Source organism: Octopus sinensis, linkage group LG7 (genome assembly GCF_006345805.1).
Source record: "Octopus sinensis linkage group LG7, ASM634580v1, whole genome shotgun sequence".
In the NCBI taxonomy this organism is placed as follows: Eukaryota; Metazoa; Mollusca; class Cephalopoda; order Octopoda; family Octopodidae; genus Octopus; species Octopus sinensis.
The window spans coordinates 25,306,237-25,330,417 of NC_043003.1; the positions used below are offsets into that span (position 1 = coordinate 25,306,237).

The 24,181-nt window shown below is 35.3% G+C and overlaps 2 protein-coding genes and 1 long non-coding RNA gene across 6 annotated transcripts; 1 reads left to right on the forward strand and 2 right to left on the reverse strand.

Annotated features, from left to right (window-relative positions):
* Positions 1 to 1,327: 1,327 nt before the first annotated feature.
* Positions 1,328 to 6,289, forward strand: LOC115214119 (zinc finger protein 235). Of its 2 annotated transcripts, none has more exons than XM_029783181.2 (2): positions 1,328 to 1,663; positions 3,701 to 6,289. In XM_029783181.2, exon 2 carries the CDS (start codon positions 4,494 to 4,496, stop codon positions 5,835 to 5,837), a length of 1,344 nt encoding a protein of 447 aa, XP_029639041.1. In that variant the 5' UTR covers positions 1,328 to 1,663; positions 3,701 to 4,493; the 3' UTR covers positions 5,838 to 6,289. The 2 variants fall into 2 exon arrangements, with proteins under 2 accessions (XP_029639041.1, XP_036360539.1); XM_036504646.1 differs by lacking the exon at positions 1,328 to 1,663 and adding an exon at positions 1,671 to 1,873.
* Positions 6,290 to 9,541: 3,252 nt separating this feature from the next.
* On the reverse strand, positions 9,542 to 23,911 carry LOC118764194. The gene is made up of 3 exons (XR_004999981.1): positions 23,902 to 23,911; positions 22,014 to 22,015; positions 9,542 to 9,634 (listed from the first exon to the last, which is right to left on the reverse strand). It is a non-coding gene; the product is annotated as an uncharacterized LOC118764194 (long non-coding RNA).
* On the reverse strand, positions 10,452 to 22,901 carry LOC115214301 (zinc finger protein 708-like). 3 transcript variants are annotated; one of them, XM_036504648.1, is made up of 3 exons: positions 22,538 to 22,901; positions 21,681 to 22,083; positions 10,452 to 13,737 (listed from the first exon to the last, which is right to left on the reverse strand). In XM_036504648.1, exon 3 carries the CDS (start codon positions 12,975 to 12,977, stop codon positions 11,832 to 11,834), a length of 1,146 nt encoding a protein of 381 aa, XP_036360541.1. In that variant the 5' UTR covers positions 12,978 to 13,737; positions 21,681 to 22,083; positions 22,538 to 22,901; the 3' UTR covers positions 10,452 to 11,831. The 3 variants fall into 3 exon arrangements, with proteins under 3 accessions (XP_036360541.1, XP_036360540.1, XP_029639319.1); XM_036504647.1 differs by lacking the exon at positions 21,681 to 22,083; XM_029783459.2 differs by lacking the exons at positions 21,681 to 22,083; positions 22,538 to 22,901 and adding an exon at positions 18,413 to 18,948.
* Positions 23,912 to 24,181: the final 270 nt, after the last annotated feature.

Sequence of the window (24,181 nt, forward strand, 5' to 3'; positions counted from 1 at the left end):
GCAGTATCTTTAGCTTGTGCTCCTACAGGACAGCTATCATCATCATCATCACCATCATCATTTAGCATCTGTTTTCCATGCTGGTATGGATAAGATGGTTTGACTGGAGAGCTGCACCAGGCTCCAGTCTGTTTTGGCTTGGTTTCTATGGCTGGATGCCCTTCTGAAGGCTAACCTATTTCTTTACTACCCACAAGGGGCTAAACACAGAGAGGACAAACAAATGGATTATGTCGATTATATTGACTCCAGTGCGTAACTGGTACTTATTTAATCGACCCCGAAAGGATGAAAGGCAAAGTCGACCTCGGCGGAATTTGAACTCAGAACGTAGCGGCAGACGAAATATGGCCACGCATTTCGCCCGGCGTGCTAATGGTTCTGCCAGCTCACCGCCTTCTGAAGGCTAACCATTCTACAGTGTATACTGAATGTCTTTTACACATCACCAGCACAACTATTTGGTGATTGGGATTATGAGCCTTGGTTGTATGAGAGAGATGAAGGTACATTCTTAAGATTGTTGACACTGGCATAGGTGTCTTGGATGAATCCAGAGTGAAACACATTTACTGTTAGGGATAGTTAGTGTTAAATTGGCACATATCACTGATCATGAGTCTACCACCGAGATCTGCACCCGCGGTCGGCTTCACCCTGGATAAACAACAACCTGTAATCTATGACTTTTTGATCATATCTGATCGAAGAACCTTATAGCTAAAACCTGTTCCAAAACAGGAAATGAGTTAACGTGTAAATATATCAAGTAATAAGTGAGGAATCACATCTAGCATTGAATGTAGGTCTAGTTAGCCTAACTATGTCTAATATTTCGAAGTAACACTATGAAGACATATGAACAAACAGTATTTGTAGTCCAGCACTGCAAATTAGAAAACTTTTGCTAATTATACACAGCTGTCTCAGAATATAACGCTAAGCTGTATCTTTGTATGGTGATTTTTACCTTTGATTGGAACTTGCAACCTAGAAATAAGTGATTTATTTATAAACACAATTGAAGAGTTAATTGACCTTAAGTTAAACATAGAATCTGTGACACTCCCGAGAAATAATATTTCACATTAAAGATCAGTCGACGGACGAGATGGTCACATCTGGAATGTCTTTGATCCTGTGTCTGCTCGATCAGGGCTGATCTGAGGCGAAGTAATAACCTGTGGTTTCTACCCTTTTGACCATATCTGAATCCAAGTCCATGTAGCTAAAATACTGTATTTCATAACTGGAAATAAGTTATAATGGGAAAATATCTTTAAAAATATAAGGAGAGTTACATATCACATCGAGTGAAGGTCTGGTTAGCTTAGATTGTCTTCTATTTACTCCTTATGCATACATCCATACATTCTTTGTCTGGAGTCAAGAATTAGTTCCCCTGATAAAGTATTGTCAATTCGCTCAAGCACCGGCTGTTTATGTATATATCTGATGGATGCTAATTTACGCTGCCGCTACATGTAGTTTCTATTTCTCAATGAGGCGTTAGTCTTATGTAAAGTTCTTTGATAATGAGACTGATGTCTTCATCGTTTGAAATACATACAAGTTGTTGCGAAAGTATCTCTACTTTTGTAGAGTTCAAGTTTGATCGTAATGTGAACATCTGATATATTTCATATTCGGACTGCATTGATATGTAAGTATCAATTATTAGTACGAAAACAAGAAGCTACACTAAGATCTGTCTCAATATTAATTTGTTTGGTAGTTGCAGAATAATTTATTTTCTGGCACAGTACTGTAACCACCCAAGTCTTGGTTTTGGAATTCTTTTAGTATTGATTTGTATAGAATTTTTGTTTTGTTGTTATTAACCTTGATTGACCAAACTTAAGATCAAAGAAGAGTAAGCTCCTTTTAAAAGTACGATTTACCGTACGATTGAACCGACAGTAAAATTTAATGATAGAAATTAGGAAGAAAAAAAGTTTATCAGTAATTTTACTATCACTTAAATCGTTGTTATGCATGCTGTAAAATGATTATCTTTAGCATTTTACATCCGTTCCCAATCGAAGAATTTACCTTGATATCGCTTGTAAACAATGGAGTACGATTCTGGACTCAAATTTCTATATAGTGGTTAGTCAAGAGTGCATGGTTTATTATCCTTGCTCTCACGTGTGGATTGGCATTTTTTAGAAGAGATGGCATTTGAACGGACTCTAAATGACATTTATTTAACTGTGAATAAGCTGAATAACAATAAGTCTCCAGGGTCTGATGGAATCTGTGCAGAGGTCTTGAAATATAGGGATGACCCAATGGTTGAACTCTTAAATATATTATGAGGAAGTGCCTTAAGACTGGATTGATGCCATTTTTGTCTTCTTGTATAAATTGGGGCCAAAGGATCTATGTGGTAATTTTCGTGGGATTTTGCTTTTGCCTGTAGTTGGAAAGGTAGTTGCCCACATTCTGTTAGACTGTTTAAATACGTTCATAGTTCCAAATATAGTGTCTGAGTCTCAGTGTGGTTTTCACTTCTCCAGGGGCACAGTTGATTGTATCTTTACTATCAGACAATTTCAGGAAAAGTGCATTGAACAGAATTTTACCCTATACCATTGCTTTGTTGATTTAAGCAAGGTATTTAATACTGTTAATTGAAATGCTCTGTGGCTAATTCTAAGGGAAATAAGTTACCCAGAAAAATTTGTAAACATGACCAGGGCTTTGCATCAAGATATGAAAGCTAGAGTTAATTTTGGTAGTAGACTTTTTGCCATGAAAATGTCTTTGCTTCTGCGATGGTCTGGCCATATTGTCCGAATGGCGGATGAATGCATACCCAAACAGCTGTTTTTATGGTGAGCTTGCAGAAAGGAAATGCAATCGATGTAAAAGAGGTTTAAAGATGGCATAAGGACTACCATGAAGTCCAGACTGAGTTGGATGGCAAGCATAGGTGTGGAGTGAAGTGAAAGCTTTTGAGGAGGCTAAGATGACATATGCAAGACTCAAGATAGATTTAAAGACGACTGTTGCAATTGAGAAGATGAACCTCAGTGACCTTTTTTGTACAAAGTTTGTGACAGATCATGCCTTTCTTTTGCTGAGCTTAAATCTCATTTGCAAACCCATGAACAACAAACCTCCACCAACTACTCTGCCTATATATTTGTACACATCTTTCAATGCTGTGTATGCCATTGGGTCTACAAATCTAACGGAGACCTCAAAAGATATTTAAGATCCACAAAGATCAGAACTTAACTGCAGCTCTTGGTGGTCCAAATCAGATATGCAATCTATGTGGGTGTCTTTTCAATACATTGGTTTAAAAAGTCATATCAGATGCCATGATGAATCTAAGGAGTAAGTACAATAGGTGGCCAGACTTTGCATAAGGAGTAGACAACCACTGTATATATATATATATATATATATATATATATATATATATATATATATATATGCAGCTGAAGATTGCTCTACATTTTAACTTGATGTAATGTTTGCATTGTTCAATTAAATGGAGTCATGTGAAAACGATTGTACTGCATTACCTCTGGATATCCTTGGTGATTATTTTGATTATATATATATATATATATATAGAGGGAGAGAGAGAGAGAGAGAGACACCCACATACACACATCTGACTTTCAGTATCTTTTTATCTCTAATAATACTTGAGTTGACATTTATAGTATATTTTCTTTTATTTCAGATTTTCACAACCAATTGAGATAATCATTTCTCGTCCAAGCTACGTCATCAAATTCATATTTTGAAGACTGCAATTATGTGTAGTAGAACACCTGTTACATTGTTTACTTCTCTTCAGTTAAAATCTGCATTATTTCTTCTGATTTCCAACATACAATAAAAGCACTTTTATGCTATATTCACATGTTAACTGAATGATTTTGTCATGAACTTAAACTTGAAAAGCTGACTAATTATTTTCACTTAGACTGTGTACTGGCTCTTTCAGATTTTGATTTAACTAAATGGCTGGAACTAGTTTAAGAATTTATTTTGACTTAACCCACTTAGCATTTAAATTGGTTATATTTGACCCAAATATTCTATCTGATTTATGTTCAGACTGGCCAGATCCTACCTATCACACCTACTCTCATTCTAGAAAATAAACAATCACATCATTGAAATCTCGAAGCTACATGATAATATAGGATTAATTCAAAACAATGTGAATAAATAAGCATCATATTTGACAGAATAATCTGAATGCTAAAGGGTTAAAAATTACCAAATTTAGTTCTGGAAAAGGATTCTATCCTACAAGAAATTAGACTACAAATCTCTGCAGTTGAGAAAACTTCAAATTTAATGAGAGGGAAAGAGGAAAAAAATAGGACTATTTTACAGAAAGTATAGGTTTAGAATAATTCTTTGGAAATTTGTTCCAACATGTCCTAACCATGATGGCTAAAACAGACTAAAGAACATAAATCAGAAAAGTAAAATAATTTTTGTGATTTGTAAAAGAGAACATAATGGAAGATGAATCAAAGAGTCAGCTTTTTGGAAAAACACAGCTGGAAAATATTGATTTTTCTCATGAGAAACAAGGAGAGATGGAGAATAAATCCCACTCCAAAGACATTTTTGCAACAAAAAATAATTTAAAGGAAAAAAAATTTCCTCACTCTGGATCAAAGTCTTACCAATGTAAAGAATGTGGGAGAAATTTTACAAGAAACAGTTCTTTATATCGGCACCAGCTTATTCATACGGGAGAGAAGCCATACCATTGTGATATCTGTGGTCGAATGTTTTCACAAGAGAACAGTTTACATAGACACAAGTATATTCACACAGGGAAGAAACCATACCAATGTGATATTTGTGGGAAAAGGTATAATGGGAATAGTGATTTATCTTGGCACAAACGTACACACACAGGGGAGAAACCATACTGCTGTGATGTCTGTGGTAAAAGGTTTACCGGAAATAGTGATTTATCTCGGCATAAACGAATTCACATGAGAGAAAGATCACATCAGTGTGAAATCTGTGATAAAACATTCTCTACAAGTAGCCATTTATACAGGCACATACGTATTCATTCAGAGGATAAGCCATCATACCAGTGTAATATTTGTGGCCAAACATTCTCAACCAGTGCTAATCTATCTCGCCATATACGTATTCACACAGGAGAAAAGCCATACCAGTGTGATATATGTGGTAAGGAATTCTCGAGAAAATATGTTTTATTCAGTCACAAAAATAGTCACTCACAAGTAAAGCCATACCACTGTAATATCTGTGGTAAAATGTTCTCTTACAGTACTGGTTTAAATAGTCATAAACAGACTCATACAGAAGATACACCACACCACTGTGATATCTCTGATGAAAACTTCTCAGACAGCATTAGTTTATCTTCCCATAAACATACTCACACAGAGGAGAAACTATACTGCTGTGATGTCTGTGGTAAATCATTCTCTGTCAACAGTAATTTATGTAGCCATAAACGTATTCACACTGGAGAGAAACCATACCATTGTGATATCTGTAATAAAACATTTTCTAGGAGTAACTCTTTGTCTATTCACAAACGTTTTCACACAGGAGAGAAGCCTTATCGCTGCAATATCTGTGGTAAATCATTCTTTGCTGCTAGCGGTTTGTATTTCCACAAACGAACTCACACAGGAGAGAAACCATACCATTGTGAAATCTGTGGTAAAACATTTTCTATGAGTTTTAGTTTATCTAACCACAAACGTACACACACGGGAGAGAAACCGTATCACTGTGGTGATTGTGGTAAAACATTTACTTGCAACAGTTCTTTGTATCGTCACAAAAGGATTCACAGAAAAGATTAATAATATTTGAGGCACACCCTATAACACTGAATGGAATTTGTGAACAAAAAAATATTTACAGCTCTCTGACACACTACCATTGTCATATATGTCCATGCATGTTGTTATTTTACTGATTTCAGGAGTGTGGACATGCTGGAGCACTGCCTTTATGGGTTTCAGTTAATTGCATTGTCACTACTACTGTACCTTTTCAGTTGTTTATTAATTACAGAAGGGTAAAAAGCAAGATAGATCGATCTGAACTTAAAGTGATATAAAGGAATATTTCCAAATATTCAGATAACCTGTCAAGTAAAAGTTCTTAAATAGACAAGACAAGCAAAATGCCCCCCAATGGACAGTGCTGAGTTGTCAAACATTTAAACCAAATTTTCTCAAAACAACTTGTCCGACCGTCCCATAGGCCTCCCCTTTGAAAAACACTAATCGCAACAGCTGATGTACTTGCACGTACAAATGCACATTCCCACAGCTTTATTGATCGCATTCTTACCTGGAATCAATTTTTATAATTTTTTCAAGATTTATACACGCCCTGATACCGTCGGTATCTACACATCAAATTTGAGCTCAATTGGATGGAGGATGCCCGAGATCCTAGAAGACACACACACAGACAGACAGAACAGATTTTATATAATAGCTGATTGTTATTGTTATTGGAAACAAACTACATTGGTATTTATTGCACAAATTCCAACATGATTAAGTTTCACATATTCTAAGGGCTTCATTATTTATGTACACTGTTTACATTAATCAGAGTGGTGTTCTCACCTTGATTGTTGCTTTCACTATGTTTCGGCTGTTATTCAGGTGTCTTGCGAGTCCCCTTTGTGTGCTTTGCTTGGGAATGAACTCAAAACTTCTAGGTGACTGCACTGCATTAAATAATGCCTTTATCACTATGCCGTGCCCATAGGCAGTGATTGAGTGAATCCTAGATAAGGCATTAAGGAGGATTACAAGACACCTGAAGAAGACTGGAGTGTACAACAGCTGAAATGTAGTGAAAGCAACAATCAAGATGAGGACACCACTCTGACGAATGTAAACAGTATACATAATGTAAATTTTTCATCTCAGAAATATAGAATTGGTTTCATTATTGTATTAATATTTAGATTTATCATATGAATCCATCCTAACATTATTCAATTTAACGCAGCCCTTACTATAAATGAAATGGAAAGCTGTGTGATTTGCAAATATGCTTTATAAAAATTTATAAATTTTTCCCTAAAATATTCTTAAATATTACAGTTTCAATTAATTTTGCTTGAGATTAAATTTAACATCCAGCCTGGTTTATAAATCCAAACAGTTATATTCACTGTTGTACTATCTTTAACATTATTTGGAGGTGTATTAGATGTTTTACTTTCTTTAAATGATGTTTTAATATCAAAAATTTTCACAAACAAAAAATAGGTATTATTAATATATGCAGTAAAAGGTTGTATGGATATGTGCTATGGCATTATGTGTAATACAGTATCAGGTGTGCATAGATAGTTTTGAAAACTATTTCTATACAGTTTTTTAATAATACCTGTACCTTTAACATGTCACTACTATGTAACAGTAATTTAGTAGACATAACCTCACTTTTCTACTGGGATTTATTAAGATAAAGGATATCACAATGTGCTCACATACACAAAAATAATGATAATAATAATTGTACTGTGATAATTAACACCTTATATTTGGATAAAATGTCATATGAAAAAAATAAAATGCATCAGAATGAAATCAGTTTTTTGTTTTTTTTAAGAAAATGCAAATAAAAGTATAAAATAGTTATTTGTGTTATTTTATCTATAACATTTTTTCAGCCTGAAATTTCTGCTACTATAGATATTGTAGTGACCAACTGAAAACTTCTCTGTTATTTTTAGTTCTGGGTGGAATTTTTGCTGACAGCAGTGGTGTGTAAATTTGTCCTATTCACCGACAGTGGTTCTATGTCTCTTATCATTTGTTCTTTTGAAGCATCATGCAGTGAAAGAGTGATGAACAAAATTTTAAAAGGTTTAAACATAAAATAACGTATAGTAATATTTGATACTTTCACTAGAAGCCAGTACTTAGTTCTGGTGTTGGTTCTGTTAAATGAACGACAAGCAAATCTACCACTTGTACAGGATGCCACAGTATCACAGTTTACTTGGCCAAAGTACCCTTTATGGTTAAATCAAAGGAGAAAGAGCAGTGCTCTTAATTTTTTTTAAAAAGAATTGGATACTTGTGGGGGAAAATGGAAGAATAAACAAAGTCCAAATGCTTGTAACTGAGTGGATTCAGCTAGACACTCAAAGCCAGTTTGTGGTGTTAAACAAAATGATGGGCTAAGTCTGCCACCCAAAAACATGTAGAGACTTCTACACAGTTTCTATTCACCCAACATCAATCAATTTCATGAACATAGTTTAAGTCAACCTGAGACACTTGTCTAAGATACCACACAATTGGGATTAAAACCAAAAATGCATGATTGCAAAGCAGATTTATTACCAACATGCCCATATCTGCTCCCAATAACTGGGTAAACTAGAAACATGTAGCATAGCATTTTGTTTAAAGAATACAGTATGCTGGTAGTAAACTTGGCCATTTTAGTTTGCTAATGTATGATAGATATTAGATGAACAAAAATTGTGGTTAAGCACCAGATCAGACCTATGTTCAAAGATGTTCCAGATATTACAACCCCATCTTTCTTTTTGGTGTCTACAGGACTACATTATCCAATATGACCTTTTTTTCTCCGGTAGACTGTGATTTGAGTGAGACATGATTATTATTTCTAGCATGTAAGTAAATGTGTGGTGTAAACTGGTTGATGTCAGAGAGTCAAAGAAAACCGTTTTCCCCATTACTAATATAAGTATTAGTACATCAGTTGCTCTTGAGTTCCTCTATGGCTTACACCTTAAAGACATGCAGTTGTCACGTTTTGTCCTTTATGATATTTCTAGAAGAAATAACATAATATTTAACAATTCTAGAAGAAAAGAAAGATATAATTCAATGGTTACAAACTCTGTTTTTGATGTTATTTGATCCAACCTGATACTTACAAACATTGTAGAAATACAGCTTTTTCACCTGTTGGAGATATTTCTGTCACGATGACCAACAATTTAGCCACTGATTTCATAGGGATAAGTTCCCACCCACCAAGTGTCTGTAATTAAGGTATTTGTTTCAGACAATGATTTACCTAAATTATTCCTATAAACTGTGTATAAACACCAACATGCTTCAAGTGATGCCAATGCTTTGGTTTGATTTAGGCCTCCTTAGTGATAGGCAGTGTTGGATGTTTGGAGCTAGCTAAGAACTCCTACACCTTCCTATAGAAATCAGCAAATAAAACATTTGTAGATACATGCAAAGTTGTTCTTTGAGACAAAATCCAACAGAAAAAATTGCTTTATGAATGTTATGAATAGATGCACATACCATTGTTCTTATTTTCAGTTTCATGTGCTCATAATAATTTAGTCTAGTTACAATAGATCTGGAAAGTGAAAACATCACATTAATTTAAGAATTAAGACTTCAACTGGAGTGATAATTGTTATTCATAATAAAATAGTGGTATATCTATGTGTTTCTATTTGGAGAGGAGGTAAAAGAAAATCTACAGTCAATATACTTTAGATTAATCCTTTAGCATTCAGATTATTGCCAAGTGTAATGCTTATCTCATAGCCTTGAGATAATGACAATGTGATTGCTTATTTTTAGAATAACATTGTAGGGTAGGTGTGAGAGGTTGGATCTGACTGGTTTGAGCATAAAACAAGTAGATTATTTGGGTCAGATATGTCCAGTTTAAATGCTAAAGTTAACTTACAGTACATAGTTTCAAACAGCAAATCTTTGTTGTGTAAGTGTGACATATAATGACTATTCAAAACTTCATAAAGAATAAAGACTGAAGCAGGGCAAAGTTATCTATCATGTTACTGGGACTCATAAATGACAAATGATAATACAATATATAACAGATCTGTCCAATGCATGGCATGGAAAAATGAATATTTATTTTCATTAAACTAAATGTTGAGACAAGCAAATTTACATTCAGCTTAACCATTGAAGTCCAAAGAAATTAAGCCATAAATAAAAGTGTATACAAAGGGATAAATTTCTTTGATGAGATTCATACAGTGAAGTTCAGTATAGAATATTTCACATAATGCCCTGTTATAGTATCGTAAAATAGTTCATTTTTGTTTTGAAAATTATTTTTGATTCTTGCAAAACTTAACAACAGATTCTTTGTTGTTTAACTTTTTCATTACCATATTTCAGTTGAAATACTCTGCCTTTGTTTAAATTCATCATCATCATCATCATCGTTTAACGTCCGTTTTCCATGCTAGCATGGGTTAGACGGTTCAACTGGGATCTGGGAAGCCAGGAGGCTGCACCAGGCTCCAGTCTGATCTAGCAGTGTTTCTACAGCTGGATGCCCTTTGTAACGCCAACCACTCTGTGAGTGTAGTGGGTGCTTTTTACATGCCACTGGCATAGGTGCCAGGGGAGGCTGGCAACGGCCACGATCGGTTGGTGCTTTTTACATGCCACCGGCAGAGATAAATTAATTTTGAAAAATAATGAAGAATTTAGTAAAATAACTGTAATTATTCAGCTGATGTTTTAACATGGCATTTTGCTGGAAGGTTTAAATTTAGATCACTTTAAAACAGCAAGTTTGTTTCAAAGAACCAAGGATGTTGGTATTAAAAGGGTTTAACAACAAATTATTGTTGTTTGTATCAACATTACTATTTGGTCAATTTTAAAGTTCGTTTTCCAATCACATGGCTCTCTGTTTGATTTCACTGCATTACATCTTGCTTTAGTATCTTTTCTTAGAAACTTTGGCTGACCCAAGCATCAAGAGTGAAACTGTGTAGACTGGAACTGTGTGGAAGACTGTGTGATGGACTGTGCTCGGTCTTAGGTCATCACCAGGTTGGCCTTTAGAAGCCTTTGGTATAGTCCACTCTGTTGTAAGCATTCACATCATTTTACTGGTACGAATATATCTTGATATGCTGCTTCCCACTATAGTAACATAAAATTAATGGTTTCTTCATTCATTTCTCCCGTTAGTCCGGCTCTTGTAAAAGGTCATGGGTGCAACTCTTCTCCCCTCCAAAAAAACAAAAAAACACAGAGAAAAAAAAGGTACTTAAATCACAGTTGTAAACTTTGTTATCAGTTTGGATATATTTGTGGCTATATAAAATATTTTAGGGAGTATTTCATCTAATCCAGCAGTATTTTTTACAGTTGGGAAGTTATTTTGTCATGGATCGCTCATATTTTAGGATATACTCAGTGTGAATAAATCAAATGATTGCACTGCAAGAATGCTAATTTCTCCACAAACATTGCAGAAATATAGCTTTTCACCAGTTGGAGATATTTCGATCAATGACAGACAATTTAGCCACTGATTACAAAGGGATAAGTTCCCACCCACCAACTGTCTGTAATCAAGGTATTTGTTTTTGACAATGATTTACCAAAAATATGATAATGATATTACATCATGGCACAGCCATGATAACCATGTAAAAGCATACAAAATCTGTTGTATTTCCTTTTCATTTCTTTCTTAAGATGTCAAAATTCTCACTACACTTTTGCCTCCTGATCACCAAGACAATTCTACTGCAACTGTTGAAAATTAGTTCCTGGAAAGTTTTTGTAAGCCTCAGCGGGATTCCTTTACTTTCTCACTTTTTCTTTTGTTGAACTCTCAGACATACAGGTCAGCTGCCCAATCATTGCTTCACCTTCACAGATAAATTGCAATTTAGGGACAATAAATCCATACGAATTTAAAAGATACCATTTCAGAGGAAGCATTACCAAAGTAATTATATCAGCGATTAGGTTCTTCTCCAGAATGAAGATGTTTGCATTTGGTTACCTTTAACTAAAACAATGAATTTACCACACATATCAGTTATCTGGCTTCTCTTCTGTATGAATTTTTTTGTGTCTAGTTAAATGCTTTTTTTCAGAAAATGATTTGTTGCAGACATCACAACTGTATGACTTCTCTCCTGTATTTTGATGTGTATTTGAATGACATCTTTGAGAAAATGATTTATTACACACACTACAATGATATGGTTTCTCTCCAGTATGAATATGTACATGTTTCATTAAAGGACTGATTTCAGGAAATAATTCACCACATACATCACACTGATATGGTGTCTCTTCTGTGTGGATTCGAATGTGTGTTGCTAATATGTTTCTATGAGAGAATGATTCATCACAGATATCACACTGATATGGCTTCTCTTCTTCATGAATACAATTGTGTTTGGTCACTTGGTTCATGTCAAGGAAGAATTTACCACAAACATCACAGCGGTATGGTCCTTCTTCAGCATGAATAAGCTGGTGTCTATTTAAGGCAGTTTTCTGAGAAAATGATCGATCACATATATCACAGTGAAATGGCTTCTCACCTGTATGAACACGTTTATGCCTAGTCAAGCCACTTCTTTGAGGGAATGCTTTATCACATATATCACACTGAAATGGTTTCTCTCCAGTATGAATACGTGTGTGATGGGTTATTTGGCTGACACAAGTGAATGATTTGCCACATATATCACAGTGATACGGCTTCTTTTCTTTATGAATATACTTGTGTGTATTTAAATTACTTTTTTGTGAGAAACGCCTGAAGCATATATCACATTGATATGGTTTCTCTCCAGTATGAATAAGTACGTGTTTAGTTAAATTGTTTCTTTCAGAGAATGATTTACCACAAATATCACAATGATATGGCTTTTCTCCTCCGTGAATGTATTTGTGTGTGGATAAGTGACATTTTCGTGAGAAAGATTTACTACAGATATCACAGTGATATGTCTTTTCATCTGTATGAATATGTTTGTGTCGAGTTAAGCTTCCCCTCCGAGAGAAAGTTTTTCCACAGATTTCACAGAGGGATGCATTTTCTCGCATATGATTAAATTTATGTGCTGTTAGAACTCTTTTCTGAGAGAAGGTTTGACCACAGATATCACAAGGATATCGATTCTCTCCTGTTGGAATACGTTTATGTTGAGATATTAAACTGCTCATTGTGAATTTTTTATTACAAATATTGTAATTATGAAGAATTGATCCTCTTTTGGTTTACATTCAATTAATTTATTTCCAGTTATGGATGACTTTACATTGATATCAGCAGTATCATTACGTAGGTCTTTGGCAATCTCTGATCACTAAAACCAATATTTTGTGACTTTTGATGCAATATTTTTCCTTCAAATCTTCACATTTTCACCACACAGCAGCAACAACAACAAAATAATTTTCATCCTTTCCTGCCAACATCCAATAACAAGATGTTTTGTAAGTAAACATTCATTTCTGTGATAATTATTCCAAGAGATGTAATTAGGATAGAATTCTGTCTTGCAATGAAAAACCGGAAAGTTAAAAAAAAAAATCACAAAAAATAGTTCCACTTATCACATAAATTCTATATGAAAATTCCCATCAAGAAACCAAATGTATATCTATGGTAAATTAGTTTAAGTTTTATATACAAAATCATTAAAAGGACGTGTTGAAAAATGGAGGTCAAATCTCAAATACTTTGATACAAAGTGCTGAAGAAATTCCCAAATAAATAGTGATATATGCTGTATCCCAACAACCCTATGGCAGTTTGATAAAATGGACATTAAAATATAAAGGATGATGATGAATTTAATCCAGGATTTGAATGAACAGCTTTACACGAGATCTTCATAAAAACTTCTGTTTCTTCAATTAAGAATAATTATGTTGATGTATCTTAAGTGAAATCTTCATGTTCATAATACCACTTGATATCCTGAAATAAAGAAACAGTATATTAAAAGAGAGTTTGATATTAACTTGAATATTATAAAATATAATACAAGATTACTCCATATAAGTATGTTTGACAATATACATTAGCAAAGGATTGGCCTTTGTAGCACATATATTGCAAAGCTAAATACCCGTGGACAAACGACTAGCATTATTACTGTATAATTTTGTTCAGTTTAGTTGAAGATCTTTTATAAGCTCCAAGAACTATTTGATCTTTACATGCAAAAGTGCATATTGATCCTGTATATTATTTACAGTACCTGCACCCCAGAGCTTTGGATTGGCACAGTTGGCATAATCATAAAATCACTGTATACATGTGTGCGTGTACAGTAGAACCTTGCAATATGAGTGCACCATTGTACGAGTAATTTGCTGTACAAGCCAAGGCTTGTGTGAATTTTTGTCATGAAGTACAAGTGGAAATTCACAATACAAGTGAGCTTTATACAAGCAACCGCTAGTCAGTGCCAAGCTCACACATGCTCCCCTAACAAGTGCAGCTTCCGCTCACTCAGTTCACATGTTTATCTTGTTGTGGCAGCATCCCTACTGAGTTTATCTAAGTGGGGTTTTTTTTAGTTTTGTGCGTTTTTTGCCATTATTTTATGATAATTAGTTGTGTTAGCCATGGGTCCTAAGAAAGTTAGTGCAAAGGGACAGTGCTGAGAAGAAAAAGCTGATTACAATAGAATTGAAGAAGGAAATCATTGACAAACATAAGAGGAGTGTATGTAGTGGACATAGCACATCAATATGATCAAAGTACATCAACAATCTACACCATCATGAAGAAAAAGGTCGAGATAAAGGCCATTACAACAGCAAAGGTTGTCTTCAACCTCTCTAAGCAATACACATCTGTCCACGAAGAGATGGAAAAATTGCTTCTCCTGCGGATCAACAAGAAGCAAGTTGCAGGAGATACAACTACGGAGACTGTCATCTGTAAGAAAGCACAAGCACTACATGTGGATCTCCTGAAAAAGAACTCTGGAACATCAGCAGATGCATTTAAGACCAGTTATGGCTGGTTTGATAATTTGAAGAAGGACTGGTGTTCATAACATCATCAGGTACGAAAAAGCAGCGAGTTCTGACATGAAGGCAGCTGAGGATTTCATGCGTGAATTTCATCAATTTATCACAGCCAAGGGGTACATCACACAACAGGTATTCAAATGTGATGAAACTGGCCTTTTTGGGAAAAATGCCCCAAAGAAGCTATGTAACTGTAGTGGAAAAGAAAATGCTAGGCCGTAAGCTTGTGAAATATAGGCTAACTCTCGTCCTTTGTGCCAATGTGAGAGGAGACTTGAAGGATTAAGCTGCTCCTCGTCTACCTTTTCAAAAACCCATAAGCATTCAAGTCGCACAAAATCATGAACGAGAAGCTGCAGATCATGTGGAGGGCAAACATTAAATCCTGGGCTGACCTTGTCTTCGGACTAGCAGTGAAAAAGTACCTTCAGGAGAACAATTTTCCTTTCAAGGCCCTCGTCATCCTCGACAATGCTCATGCTCCTAATCTCAAAGATGATATCCTGGACAAATTTAAATTCATAGAAGTTCTGTATCTTTCATACAACACCACCCCTATCTTGCAGCCCATGGACCAGCAGGTGACTTTTAATTTGAAGAAATTGTACATCAAACACCTGTTTAGTCAGTGGTTTGAAGTCACCGAAAATACAAATTTTACCCTTCATGAGTTTTGGAAGGAATACTACTACATTGTTAACTGCCTGAAAATCACTGATTATGGCCTGACAGGGTGTAACAAGGAGATCAATAAATTCTACATGGAGGAAATTGTGGCCTAACTGCGTATCTGAGACTTCAAGGGGTTTGAGTATGAGAAACCTGTAATCAAGGAGATAGTGTCTCTTGGAAAGTCCATGGGCCTCAAGGTTGATGATGGAGACATTAATGATCTTGTTGAGAAACACTGAAAGGAGCTGATGACAGATAAAGTCCTGCAGCTTCAGGAGCAGCAGTATTCGGATGCAGTGGAAGAAATTGGTTCCCCGGAGGAGGACAGAAGGCTATCTCAATGAGTGACCTAAAGGCAGTATCAGCAAAGTGACAGTATGTTTCTGAATTTGTAGAAAAAAATTAATTCTGAAAAAGTATCTACAAGTCGTACAGCTGCTTTATTTAATGACACTGATCTGATGCATTTTCGTAACATTTTGAAAGGCATGAGAAAGCAGACTTCTTTTGAGGTGTTTCAAATGAAGCAATCTGTAAGTGTGAAAAAGTGAAGAAAGTGTGTCCAAAAAGCCTAAATTAAGTGAAGTGAGAAAGAAAATGCCAGAAATTGTTCTTCTTGAAGTCTTAATGGAAGGAAATTCTCCTTCCAAATAGTAACCCCCCCCCATTCCACAGTCTTCCTCACACACAAATCAGCCCATCATCATCATTGTTTAACGTCCGCTTTCCTTGCTAGCATGGGTTGGACGATTTGACTGAGGACTGGCGAACCAGATGGCTGCAAGCTTCTTACCACACAGCCGCTCCTATCATCATCATTTAATGTCCATTTCCCATTCTGGTATGGACTGGAGAGTTTGACAGGAGCCGATAAGTTGGAGAACTGCACCAGACTGTTTGTTTTGACATGGTTTTTATGGCTCCTAACACCAACCACTTTGCAGAGTGTATTGGGTGCATTTTACATGGCACCAGCACAGGTGCTTCATATACACACACATACAAGCAAAACGCTCCCCATCCAATGGATGGTGCTGAGTTGTCAAACATTTAAACCAAATTTTCTCAAAACAACTTGTCCGACCGTCCCATAGGCCTCCCCTTTGAGAAACACTGATTTAACCTAAATTTGAGACACCAGCAAAAGAAGAAATAAAGATAGACTCTTTTTCTATTCCAAACAAAAACGATTTCCCACAGCTTTATCGATGGCATTCTCACCTGGAATCGATTTTTGTAATTTTTTCAAGACTTATACATGCCCGGATACCGTCGGTATCTACATATCAAATTTGAGTGCAATCGGATGGAAGATGCCCGAGATCCAAGAAGACACACACTCAGACAGACAGAACATATTTTATATAAGAGATAAAATAATAGAGTTTGGTTCAATGAAAGAACACTGTCCAGCAACAAGACTGACAAAGAGCTTATATCACTTCAACTTCTTTCCCTTAAGTCTCAGCATGGCTATATTTTGAGATATTAAGCTTCTGTTTTAAAATCAAACTTTGGACTTTAAATAACAGAACTCAATATATATATATATATATTTTACCAAAACAAAATTCCCAAAATATCCACCAACATGTACCAGATAAACAATCTGGCTGCTGAGATTCATTAATTCACAATTTTAGATACCAACACATCATTTTGGTTAATCTTATTAAAAGAAATTTCATAATTTATTTGCTTTATTTTTTCTGTTATTGAAATGCCAGCATTTGAACAATTTTCAATAATTCATCTCATAAATGATCAAATAAAATATGGTTGTTTTGTACCTAGAATAATTTCTATTATTTACTTCAAAATAAAGAAAAAAGAAAGAATCCCAGTATTTTAAGCAACGAAAAGCTATTAGTTGATTAACTTCTATTCAATACTCCAAAAGAACAGAACTCTTAAGAATCTAGTGTGGCTAAAAACCGTAATTTCTTTTTGGATATCTACTTTTTAAGTATTGTAGATTGCGAATCAGCAAAACAAAAAAAAAACGAAGTGGTGTAGGTGAGGGAATGTTTCCCTTCTTTACCGTAATTTCTCATTTCTGACCTTTTGTCAATTTTATTCTTCAGATTTATATCACGCATATTTTTGAAGAATAATAAATCTCAGATGTTTAAAGTATAATCTGAGTAAGGGTGTGAGCGTGTGTATACGACCACAATTTATGATGCTTAAAATATACACATCCGAAGAAATCACGGCTTTTGACGCACAAGATCATTACAATAATAATCTTCAAGAACACTTGTCCCATTACAAAAAAAAAAAAATACTGATACCGAAATGCGGTAAAGTACCTAAGAAAAAACAAAACAAAACAGAACAGAATAGGCAACAATTTCCAAAACTTATTTTGAGGATACCATACGTCTAATTGATAGGAAACTGCCACACCCTAATTTCAATAAAACATTTAATTAATAAAACCTGTTTAAGAGAAAAATAAATTTATTCCTATGGGAAAAAAAAAGAAGAAAACAAACAAAAACAACACCACTACGTTTTCGTTTGAATATGGTAATTAGCAGTTGTTTTATAAAGTAAGAATTTTAATTAAAAGACACCTTATGTATATCGAGAATGACCAGAATTCTGTTCATGGAACCAACCCAGTTGGAGAAAATCAGTCTAAGACAAATGAGCCGGTCGCAGCACGACGCTAAGAAAAAATTCTTCCGCCGGCCGCCAAAGAAAATATATAAAAAAATTAAAACCCATCTGAATAAAAGGCCTGACTAATCCAACCAAAATTCATATAGATTTCCCCGATTTCTTTAATTTTTAGCATTTTCAGCTAATTTCCTTTGTGTAAGAATAAACAGACGTTGTTAAAACACTGAATAGACTAATAAACATTGATATACATATGTGTTAATAAAACTGACATACATATATGTAGATATAGATGTATATATAATACTTACAAATCAATATAAGTGCGAATATATATATGGCAGATGTCCTAATAAGGTCGGATTCAGTCTGCGAGAACAAACTAAGACCTCACCGCACAACTTCCTGATCTTAAAAAGTGTTTATAAACAACAAAATCACGAAGTAAACACCATCAATGGCTTTGTGATGCCAATTACTACAGATCTCGACAGAAGTCTTATCTCACATATGATAACCTTGTCATAAAAGAGGAAGCGTTGGAGAATAGCTATGAAAATAAAGCCAAAAATATATATGAGGGGAACTAACTCTTTCTTTATGTAATAGAGAGAGAGTGGGAGGAGTGTAGACAATAGAGATATTTGGCAAAATCAGATTAAAATAGTCATTGAGTTTTCTTCTCCTCACCGCATAAGTATTAATATTAATTAGATTCTCCGCCTCACAACATTAAAATGCGAGCCTTCTACTTGGTTTATGAGATTTGTTTTGCTTTAATGGAATATCAATTTGTTTATTATTGGAGTATTTTTTTAATGATTTAATACATAATATTCATTTCATATTGAAATTGTACTTTCCTTTCTTCACCAGATAAGTATTGATAATTAATTCGATTCCACCCCCTCACTCATTACATTAAGCAGCAGGAATGACAGAGTATTAATTCGCTCATTGAATATTTTACATTTACATTTTATGAGTGGAGCTGTTCAATATTTTTAGCAATAAAGTTTATATAAAGGTTGAAAAAAATAAGGCAAATTATTCTGTTTCTTACAATAGCCAAAGTTTAAATAAAAGGATTTTTTCATTTCTTTTCTCAGTCATTTTCTCACTTCTAAACCCAATCACTACTTAACTATATCAATCTCTGCATTTGTTAAGCCTTTCGACCCTCTGCTTTGCTTCATTGCAAAACTCTCCAACACAGAATCACATCCTACACTACATCAACCGTATTTGACCCAATGGCATTTGAACTCAGTGACTGGTTAGAGTTCTATGAGTTTCATACCACTTATACCTGGTATCAAATATTTCACTTTTGAGCCATCAAAAACAGTTAGGTGGGTGACTGAAACTATCCTTTAGGACAGTGGTCCCTAACCATTGGGCTGCAGACCAGTGCCAGACCATGGATCACTTGGTACCAAAGTGCACAGAAAGAATAAATTTTCCAATTTTTATTTCTATTTTACTGACTATCACAACCTTCAGGGTCTTTTATTTTGAAAAATTACCACTTCCACTCCCATCTATACCTCTTGCCTACACTTGTCTTAAGTTACATTTTTTTTTCATACACCAAAAATGTTTTATGCACATAGTATCTTTGTCTGTGGAAAAATAGTCTTGCATGAAAGGGGTCTATAGTGCAAAAAAGGTTAGGGATTGCTGCTTTAAGGTATACCCAGTCACGTTCTATACACAATAAAATCACAAAGTTCCAAGCCTACATAATGATTTACTCTTAGCTTTGCTATAGCTGTTTGAGCAGAAAACAAGGCATCCAATGCCTAGAGTCTTCCCAATTCCTCCAACCTGGGAGCACAATTCCTTTAAGACTATTATCTGGTGTACAAAAGATGCCATCAAGCTTTCCCACTTTCCAAACTAGAACCATCCTTTGGTCTCTTGTCAAAAGAATCTTGACCAGCTTTGCAGAGTCCTCTTTTCCTCACCTTCTAAACAATGATGGCTCTGAAAACATGACTCCAATACAAAAAGTTTCTTTCACCTCTTGGACCAGTAGCTTCCAAACTGATCACATCATCATGGCATGTGGTTGAAAGAGCTCTTTCTATTCCATTCTCAATCAACTCTGGTGTTCCTCAGAGTTTAGTTTTATCTTCCACTTCCTTCTTTATACGCATCAATAGCCTATTTTCCGATACATCCAACAATGCTAATGACACAATTCATAATTTCCTAATTCCCCAACCACACATCATTTGTAAGCAACTAAGAAACCACATGTCAAGTCTGCACAGAGAAGTTGAGAGAATCGACCATGCCACCCTGGTTTCATTTAATAGCAAAAAATGACTAAGATACTAATATCAAGAAAACTCCACATTCCACAAAACACAAATGGCACTCAATTGGAGCCCTTAAAAAGGGTAAAGACCCCCCTTTGGTCATGAATGACCATAGGATTACACCTAGAAAGTTTCCCTCTGAAGCACAAATCTGAACAAGGCTATTTATAACCAGCAACCACCCATGCCTCTCCTCTCCACACCACCAATGTTATTGAAGGGAAAAGCAAAGGCTGATACAACTTAGCACCAGCAACATCACAATTCATTTACACAGCTGAGTGAATTGGAGCAATGTGAAACAAAGTGTCTTGCTCAAGAACACAATACATAGCCCAGTCCAGGAATCAAACTCACTACCTTATGATTGTGAACCAGACACTCTAACCACTGAACCATGTGCCTTCACTGCTGGGTGAATGTTTCTTCAGTGGGAGCCCTTACAACCACTCTGAATGCAGGGCTTCACTTTCACCAAGCATTTCTCCTGGAGGCAGCACATCCTTAGCACAGCATGGACTATATCCCCAAAAGACTGGTTCTTTACACAAAAACGTTCATAGGGTGGTCCTTTCACCCAGTCTAGTTATTTGTTAAGCATATTTTGTTTCCTCATAACTTCCAGAAAAATTGGTATTTTTTATTGAAATTTTCTACAAATACCTTTCAGAATGAGTAGATTACGATTATATCATAATTTGGTGTAAAAAGAAAAATGATAAGCACGTACACATTTTTTTCCTCAATTTCAAGTTTTATTTTGTATATGACGTGTCAGTTTGCATGTGTGAGAACTCCGTTTTTTTTCTTTTTCGTTTTTTTTTTTTTTGTGTGTGTTTCATATTACATCCCAGTATAATAGTAATCTACACACTCTGAAAGGTATTTGCAGAAATAATTTTCATGAAAAAATATCCATTTTTCTGAGTTATGTGGAGACAAAGCCGACTCGTGAATTTTTCGGGTACTCCGCTCCCCATTCACGGAAAAAAGTTTTTCACAGCAAATTCCGATATAATCGGAAAGTACATCATCCGAAACGTATTTGTAAAAGAAATCATTAAAAAATACCCCTTTCTCTGGAAGTATACAGCATTTGCAAATTGACAATTCATTTCGAAAAATAAACAGAAACATTGAAAGTCTGCGAAAGAAATATATTTTTGAAGAAATACCTAATTTTTTACTATGCTGGTTACCTTCATAAACTAAACGATACCGTTGAGAAATGAAAGCTTAAGTCTATAAAAATGACCTATTTTTAGCGTAGGATCGAAAGCTTCACGATGTTTGTTCTGACTCTCAAGATTCTAAGTTCAAATCCCGCCGAGGTCAACTGTCTTTCATCCTTTTGGAGTCAATCATAATAAAGTACCAATCCAAGGTGGTGGATTAGTAAAACTAAAAAAAGGTGGGTCCGGATACATTGCGGTATTGTTCCGGTTCTTTGCATTCTGATTTCAAATCCCGCTATGACAGACTTAACCCGTCGCTCGGTTTAATACCACCATTTGGCACCTTGGTTGTCTTTAGGAGATCCACTTTGTAGTAAGTATTCGGACCAGGCCTCTGCTTTGAGATCCTCTACTCCTACCTCCCTCTCTCCTACCAATTGCAGAGACCCTGTAACGCATCAGGGGCACTGTCTTTCTTCCTGACTAAAAAAAAGATAAAACAAAAAGAATTTAATTATTCAATTCGCTGGCCCAGGAAATATAAAAATGTTCACTGAATAATTAACATCATAATAGAAAATCGAAATATAAACTGAGACTGAGACAAGTATCAAAGAATGAATGATGGCACTAAAAGACAAGGCAAGCCGGTCAATGGACAGCGTCAAGTAAAATTCTTCCGCCGGTCGCTGCACAACATCAAGAAAAAAATTCTTCCGCCGCACCCCTCCCCCCCCCCCCCCCCCCCAAAAGAGAGAGAGAAAACTCATCTATTCCTAACTAATCCAACTAAACAAAAGCTTTAATTTCAGATAAAATTTGCTCTTTATTTATTTATTCTCTTTCGTTTAACTTCTTTGTGAAATGCAACTTGTAAAACGAAACATAGTTACACTATTAAATGGACTATAAGCATTGATATATTAATCATACTTACAAATCAATATACACCGAATAGGAAATGTGGCAGATGTCCTCGTATGATCAGTCTGCGAGAGCAATCAAACTAAGTCTCATCACACACAACTTTGTGATCTTGAATATTTTTAGAGTCAACAAAATCATAAAGTAAACATCAATGCGTTTGAGATAAAAAAAAATTACTACATATTTCCACACAAGTTTTTACCTCACTTATGACAAACCTTGTATTTAATGAATGACGGAGAACGTCTACAAGACTGGTCAGGGGAACTAACTCTTTGTTTATGTAATATAGAGAGGGAGAGGGATACAAATAGAGAGGGGTGGAATTAATACGTGTATATGGGAGGGAGTCAAAGATACACAGAGAGGAAGAGGAGAAAATACGTGTATGAGATTGTGAATGGTTCTTTCTCCGAAATAAAGCACTGTTAATCTTTAACGTGGAATTAACGGATGCTCAGTGTTTCTCGAACTTTTAAACTCTTGCTCCTTTACTTACACTAACACTTTTTCAACGTACCCCTTTGTTACAGTTGCACGAAAAACACGCTACAAATTTTTCTGCTGTTAAGTTGGTTACCATTTGAAGTCTATTTACACATAAGTCACTTCATCAACATATGGAATGTCAAAACATCATTTCGACCAATATTATTTCTAATATAGGCTCAAGGCCTGAAATTTGGGGGACGGGTAGTCGATTACATCGACACCAGTACCTATTTTATCGACACTGAAAGAATGAAAGGTGAAGTCCACCTGGCAGAATTTGAACTCAGAAAGTGAAGATGAATGAAATGGCGCTAAGCAGTTTGCCTGGCATACTAACGGTTCTGTCAACTCGCCGCCTTATTTCGACTACTAATATTGCTTCCGAATTTTGATACAAAGCTAGCAATTTCGGGGGAGGGAGTAAGTCGATTACATCGACCCCAGTACTCAAATGGTACTTATTTTATCAACCCCAAAAGGATAAAAGATAAAGTTGACCTCGGCAGAATTTGAACTCAGAACATGAAAACGGATGAAATGCTGCTAAGCATTTCGCCCAGCATGCTAACAATTCAGCCAGACTGCTGCTTTAAAATTTCAATCTCTAATATTACCAAATGATTTGTTCAGAGATTAAAAATGTAAAATATTTTTGGAAATTTGGATATTAAAAAGTGTAACTATTCCTCCCCATCCCATTGTGCCCAACTCCCATATAGTATTTTCTCACAAGGAAAGAAACAAAAGTATAAATTATTCTGAGTGGGTAACAGCAAAAGGATGAGTAGCTTTGGTAGTGCTAAAAGAGAAATGAATGGATAATGTAATCAAGGTAGACAAATTATGCATTAGACTTTGGTTAGTCTTACTCAGAGCAAGAACAGTTTCAACAGTTAATCTCTGCATCACACCACAAACAGGGCTGGCAGATGAGCATTTTTATGAACCATGTACAACAGTGCTAAAGTGCTGGTAGGAAACCACCAGGGCTTACTTCTCAGCCCCTTCCATTTATCATTGTTAAGGCCTGGAAGCCTTAACAAAAGTCTCATGACCTAGAGGTTAGGACACTTTTGTTATGGCCTGGATGAATTTAACTAACTGAATTTGTAGTAGAACTGGAAAATTTCCATTCATAGAAGTAAAACCTAGAATGGAAAGC

What these genes read in the sequence shown, in the direction of transcription:
- LOC115214119 (XM_029783181.2), top strand. Translation starts at nt 4,494, where the DNA reads ATGGAAGATGAATCAAAGAGTCAGCTTTTTGGAAAAACACAGCTGGAA.
- LOC115214301 (XM_036504647.1), bottom strand. Translation starts at nt 12,977, where the DNA reads ATGAGCAGTTTAATATCTCAACATAAACGTATTCCAACAGGAGAGAAT.